General features: G+C 38.8%; 1 protein-coding gene across 1 annotated transcript in view; it reads right to left on the bottom strand.

Annotated features, from left to right (window-relative positions):
• Positions 1-249: 249 nt before the first annotated feature.
• LOC101864463 (DDB1- and CUL4-associated factor 11) overlaps positions 250-6,629 on the bottom strand; it is a 59,214-nt gene continuing 52,834 nt past the window's right edge. The window contains exon 19 of the mRNA XM_013083121.2: positions 250-2,914. Within this exon, the coding sequence (XP_012938575.1) occupies positions 2,849-2,914 (66 nt within the window). The 3' untranslated portion in view covers positions 250-2,848. The remainder of the gene's footprint in view (positions 2,915-6,629) is intronic.

Genomic DNA, 6,629 nt, shown 5'->3' with positions numbered 1-6,629 from the left:
GAGCAGGAAAGGATGTGAAAGGAGAAAATTTTAGATAGGAAAATTTTCCATCGCTATCTGGATTCGAACCCGGAACCTATTGAATGAGAGGCGAACACCTTAACCTCTAGACCACGAGAGCCCCCTGGGTAGCTTCTTGCATCCACCAACATTACTGATCAAAAATTAAAAGATCCAACAGAATCATGGCATATAAAGTGGAAAAAACCCAACAACAACGAAAACACTAAACGAAAGTAAAGTCTACTAAAATGTTTCAGAATCTTTTATTTGCATCAGTTTAGAAAAACACTTTTTTTTTTTTTACAGTTGACATGACAAAGAACAGTACAAACAGCAGTACTTTTCACAACACTCAGAAACACTCTCACTGACTCACATTCTCTTGACGCATTTCTGTATCAGAAGGCACACAAAAGTAGAAGATCTCAAATAATTCTTTAGTAGGCAGACACCCATGAATACCATTTTTGTAAAGATGTTTAAATTTACAAAATCCTGTCAGTAAAATGACTCTTTCTCAGTTAAACATTCAGAAATCATTTCTGCAATAGTTTCAAGCCACAATCACCATATCATTAGTCAGATGTTCAGATGCAATAAGCCCAAAATTTTGAAACACTGTTTATTGCGGTTTCTTGATCACTGGATCTGTAATCAATTGTATGTGCTTAAAATTCTTTAATCAAAATTCTAATCCTAGAAGTTGAAAAAAATACAAGAAAATCTATATAATGAGGGTACAATTTTCAAAAGAAAGAATGAAACAGTTTTTTTTCTTCTCTCTCCTAATAAGACTTTGCTTTATGAGCTTACAACATCTAAACAGCTTGCCGATGATATTGTCTTCCAAGCAGAGAACTGACCACAGTGCCCAAGCAGCAAATTTACAAACTGGTATACGGTATATGCTAAACTGACATCTAAAAAAAATCGTTTTTCAAACGTCAAAGAAAAACAGACATGATAAGAAACAAAGGTACAAATACTATGATAGACTGAAAATAATCAAATAGCTCATTAACACAATCTAGATTCTTTTAGCAGGGAGGCTGCTTAGATTCTGCCTGCCAGGGCTGGCTGCCCAGGCTATGTGGGATACAGTACTTTAACATAAAGACATATAAACACATTTACCTGATTAAAACAACTTCTTCAAAAAGGAAAACAACTCACTGACGTCTCTCTCGTGCAACAGAGGAGAGCCTTACCATTACACCACAGATGCTAGTTACGACTACGGTACCATACACTTACATCTACAGTTGAACCTGCCTTAACCATCAATGCTATTAATAGTACTAGCCACAGTTCTGTGATACCAGAGAGCTTAGAACTACAATATGCAGACTCTCTGGTGATACCCTTGCATTTTTGTCCTCAATTTTTAACCTGCCCGTGGTGGTCCCTGCCCAACGCCGCCACAGCCAGTCATTTTGTAACAAGTCTACCTTAACACTTTGTGGTCACTTGGTGCAATAATGCCGTGGTGAAAATTATCCATTCCAGTCACCTAGGCCTGACAAGTCAGTTGCAGTCACTCTCCTGGTGGCTGGGTGACTGCAAAGTGTTAACACTTGCCCATCATAGCAATCACTTGTTACAAAAGTTTTCCACCGACCCATCCTCAGACCGAGTGTATACCAATGCAAAGCAGCTATCATGATAGTTATCGATTTTGATGAAAATAAAATGTAAAGACGAAATAAAATTTTCCCAATTTTTAATTATCCCTGGACTTTATCAGTCTAGTAAGTGACAATAACACAGAACCTGTCTAAGGCAGCCACCTGTCTACAACGGTCACTTTCTCTGTGATCTTAAGAGACTGTTATGGAGGAAAGGTTCGGCTGTACTTGTATTGGTATAATAAAACAGCTAAGTAAAGCCAAAATCATTGGGTCTAAACTGAGACCCCATAAAATTAATATTTCTACGGCCCTTCTGCCGTGCACAACTTTTCTTTTATGAACTCGATAAAATTGAAGAAACACTCTTAGGATACAGAGGCTATTCCACCTTTACCTACAACTCCGCCCATATTAAACTTATTTACGAGAAATAAATACACCAACAAAATCTGGGTAGAAATACATGATCCATGTAATAACCTACAGTTTGATTATAGATATGATGGATTTGCTGGGGTTTCGTAGATTTTAATTCTGACTGTATATCATGTAAACAATTGAAAGATGCCATTCACCAGCTGAACTGGAGTGCAGTATATTTTTAGTTCAGCCATGATCCCGGTGCTAACAGTCAGAAAAGATCCACACTGAAGGCCAAACTGAAAATATCCCACTGAGAGTATAAAAAATAACTTTAACTTTAAAAAAAACCCCACCTCTTCTACTAGCAGGCAGCTATCTATATTGATCTCATTCAATGTTTCTACCTAAGCTTTTAACTGAAGTAGAGATATTAACACACCAATGGTTACCGGTTATATCGTGACCAAAAAAATAATTCATAAGACAGCTACAAATTACATTTTTCAAAAGTAGTAAGCTAACTGGTAATAGCAATTAAAACATAATCTTACGGTAACATTGGTATTATACATGTCAATCTTTTTCTGCGTTCAAAGCAATTGACAAAATGTGCACAAATGTGGAAAAAATTTGAGTCATACAGCTCACTCAAAGCAGACATAAAAACAAAACATACAACACATGCAAGACCATTTACAACAGACCACATAAACTGAAACTATTTCTTTTTAGTACAGAAGAAAAATGATGAGAGACTTGAATATCAAGTTTTATTCCCAACCTCAAACAGCGTCTGGTTTCAAATACATACGATGAAAGACTTGTACACAAAATAAGCCCTGGTATCATTTCAGTCAGTGCCTAAACACTACACACGGCGGCATCTCCACAGCTCTGAACAAGATTTTAGGCACGCAATCCTGGCATCGAATATAAAAGAAAGAATAAGCACATAAATTTTTAAGAATTATGAAATGTGATACAAATACAGCAATGTTCATGACAAAACGAGATAAACTGTAAAAATGATAAACAGTTCTATCATGAGGTAATGCTTGATTTTACTTTAAGCACATACTAATTCTAAGGGAAGGAAATGTAAGACTACACATAACATATATATCTCAAGGACATAACAGCTAAAACCTGATCTATTATGACAGATGTATGTACGACCCCATCGACACAATTTTGAACATTTAGGAGGCAAGCTTTGACCCTGCCTGTCAGGGCCAACACGGGCTGAGAGGGAAACAACACCCCAACAGAATGACCCAGGATACTCGATAAAAGTTCTCCCAACATGGGATTTGAACTCAGGTCTTCTGTGTGCAACAGCAAAGCGCCCAACTGCTACACCACAGACACTGGTTCATGAACTCTAAACAACAGAAGCAACCAGTAAATGACTCAACAACAGAGTTGTTTTTTAATAGAGGTTTTACGGCACTCGCAACTGCATAAGGTCATATGAGCGCCAGAAGATTAGAGGTGTTACAAGAGAGTAACAGACATAAAAAAGAAGAAGGGTAGATAAGGACAATAGATGTTTGATAGGAAAGAAGAAGCAAATCACACCAGAGCACCCACCAACCACCCACCAACAGAGTTGAACTTTTAAAAGTGAACCTACGAGACTGCCAGGCAACGGTTTCTAATTTTGGGCACTTTGCAAGAACAGAACCAAAACCAAAGGGAAAACCATCACATGCACTTGTAATCTCATCTATGAATTGCTATTTTTCAGAGAAATGCACTCGAACCTGCTCGAACGACCACCTATCTAAGACAATCACCTGCACAAACGTGCACCTATCTAAGACAATCACCTGTACAAACGACCACCTATCTAAGACAATCGCCTGTACAAACGACCACCTATCTAAGACAATCACCTGTACAAACGACCACCTATCTAAGACAATCACTTGTACAAACGACCACCTATCTGAGACAATCACCTGTACAAACAACCACCTATCAAAGACAATCACGTACAAACAACCACCTATCTAAGACAATCACCTGTAAAAACGACCACCTATCTAAGACAATCACCTGTACAAACAACCACATATCTAAAACAATCACCTGTACAAACGACAACCTATCTAAGACAATCACCTGCACAAACGTCCACCTATCTAAGACAATCACCTGTACAAACAAACACCTATCTAAAACAATCACCTGTACAAACGACCACCTATCTAAGACAATCACCTGTACAAACGACCACCTATCTGAGACAATCACCTGTACAAACAACCACCTATCAAAGACAATCACGTACAAACAACCACCTATCTAAGACAATCACCTGTAAAAACGACCACCTATCTAAGACAATCACCTGTACAAACAACCACCTATCTAAGACAATCACCTGTAAAAATGACCACCTATCTAAGACAATCACCTGTACAAACAACCACCTATCTAAAACAATCACCTGTACAAACGACCACCTATCTAAGACAATCACCTGTACAAACGACCACCTATCTAAGACAATCGCCTGTACAAACGACCACCTATCTAAGACAATCACCTGTACAAACGACCACCTATCTAAGACAATCACCTGTACAAACAACCATCTATCTAAGACAATCACCTGTACAAACAAACACCTATCTAAAACAATCACCTGTACAAACGACCACCTATCTAAGACAATCACCTGCACAAACGACCACCTATCTAAGACAATCACCTGTACAAACAATCACCTATCTAAGACAGTCACCTGTACAAACAACCACCTATCTAAGATAATCACCTGTACAGACGACCACCTATCTAAGACAATCACCTGCACAAACGACCACCTATCTAAGACAATCACCTGTACAAACGACCAATTATCTAAGACAATCACCTGTACAAACGACCACCTATCTGAGACAATCACCTGTACAAACAACCACCTATCAAAGACAATCACGTACAAACAACCACCTATCAAAGACAATCACGTACAAACAACCACCTATCTAAGACAATCACCTGTAAAAACGACCACCTATCTAAGACAATCACCTGTACAAGCAACCACCTAAGACAATCACCTGTACAAACGACCACCTACCTAAGACAATCACCTGTACAAACAACCACTTCCCACTTCCCCTCTTGCTATTTGCCTATTTTGTAAAGACACAGTCCAAGAGGACCAGGCACCGTCTAAGACTACCTCTTTCTTTTCCCCCTGGCTTTTACCCGACACAGCATGTTCTTCAGTACATCGCTAGCACATTCGTAAAGCCCTCTACACATAAAGTAAGATGTCTACTCTTATAACATTTTCTCTACCACCACCACAACAGTACCAGTTTCTGCTTCCTGGCAATAGTGGTAAGTTCCATGTTGGGTGTTGAAGCAGACTTCCGCACAGGTTCACTCTACTCACTGTCAAGACCTGTGTGGCCGTGCGGGGAGCGGCGGCCGTGAACTTCATGGGTGTACTATCCTCGCAGCCTTTAGTTTTTAGTTTTAGAAAGTTTTTTTTACAGCACTTGCAACGCAATAAGGTTATATTATATAAGTGCCAAACATTAGAGGGGTAACAGGAGAGAAACAAACACAAAAAAGAAGAAGGGGAGATAAGGACGACAGATATTTAACAGGAAACAAGAAGCAAACCACACCAGAGCAACCGCCAACCACCCAAATCGCAGCCTTACTTCAAAGGTTTTTTTTGTTTTTGTTTTTTTATAGATGCACTCATTTTTCTAGCGACAGCCACACTATAGGGTGGCTCTATACAACAGTGATATTCACACAGCAAATTTTGTCCAAACTCTCACATCTCTAAACAGTGCTGAACATTATGTACACGAGATCTTTAAGCAAACACAAACACACAGAGAAAGCATTTTTTCTTCCTCTCTCAATTACATAACAATATTCTCAGGTAAATAAACAGCAATTTAACATTTCCAGCAGTTTCTTACACCCCTCCCGTCCCTTCTCTTTTTGCAAGGTACGCTTCTTTTAGCAACCTTCCAAAAAAAACCCATATTAAAATAAAACCAAACCAAAAAAAGGGAAAGAAAAGAAAGCAATTAAAAGCAGAACATTCATGCCCTCCTGTCTGTATGCCAACAAATCAAAAGAAAGTAGGTGCTCACAGATCTCACAATATCGATATTCCACTTACTTACTGCTGTTCAACAAACAGCTTTTAGTTTTAGTAAGTGTTTTACGGCACTTGCAACACAATAAGGTCATATAATTGCCGAAAATTAAAGGTGTTACAAGAGAGTAACAAACACAAAAAAGGAGGGGAGATAAAGACGATAGACGTTTGATAGGAAAGAAGAAGCAAACCACATCAGAGCATCCATCAACCACGAACCAACAAACAGCGCAAAGCTCATTTTCTTGAACATCGATGTGTCACTCATCCATCGTGCTACACATTTGCACACACATCACTTACCACTGATCCAAACTCAAACTTACGCTACTTCAGAAACACGATATATCACAGATAAAAGATTCTGTCACCATTCACAATTTCATTCTACCCTGTCATCCTCACACAACTCAGAGACAGACAGGACAGTGGTGTTAACCAGGTGGGTCAACACAACCCCCCCCCCCCCCAAAAAAAAAAAGCAAAAAAAACCC

The sequence above is a fragment of the Aplysia californica genome, unplaced genomic scaffold (genome assembly GCF_000002075.1).
Source record: "Aplysia californica isolate F4 #8 unplaced genomic scaffold, AplCal3.0 scaffold00212, whole genome shotgun sequence".
NCBI classification, from domain to species: domain Eukaryota; kingdom Metazoa; phylum Mollusca; class Gastropoda; order Aplysiida; family Aplysiidae; genus Aplysia; species Aplysia californica.
Note: the sequence above shows the minus strand (reverse complement) of the source record. Positions and strands in the feature narration are given on the sequence as shown.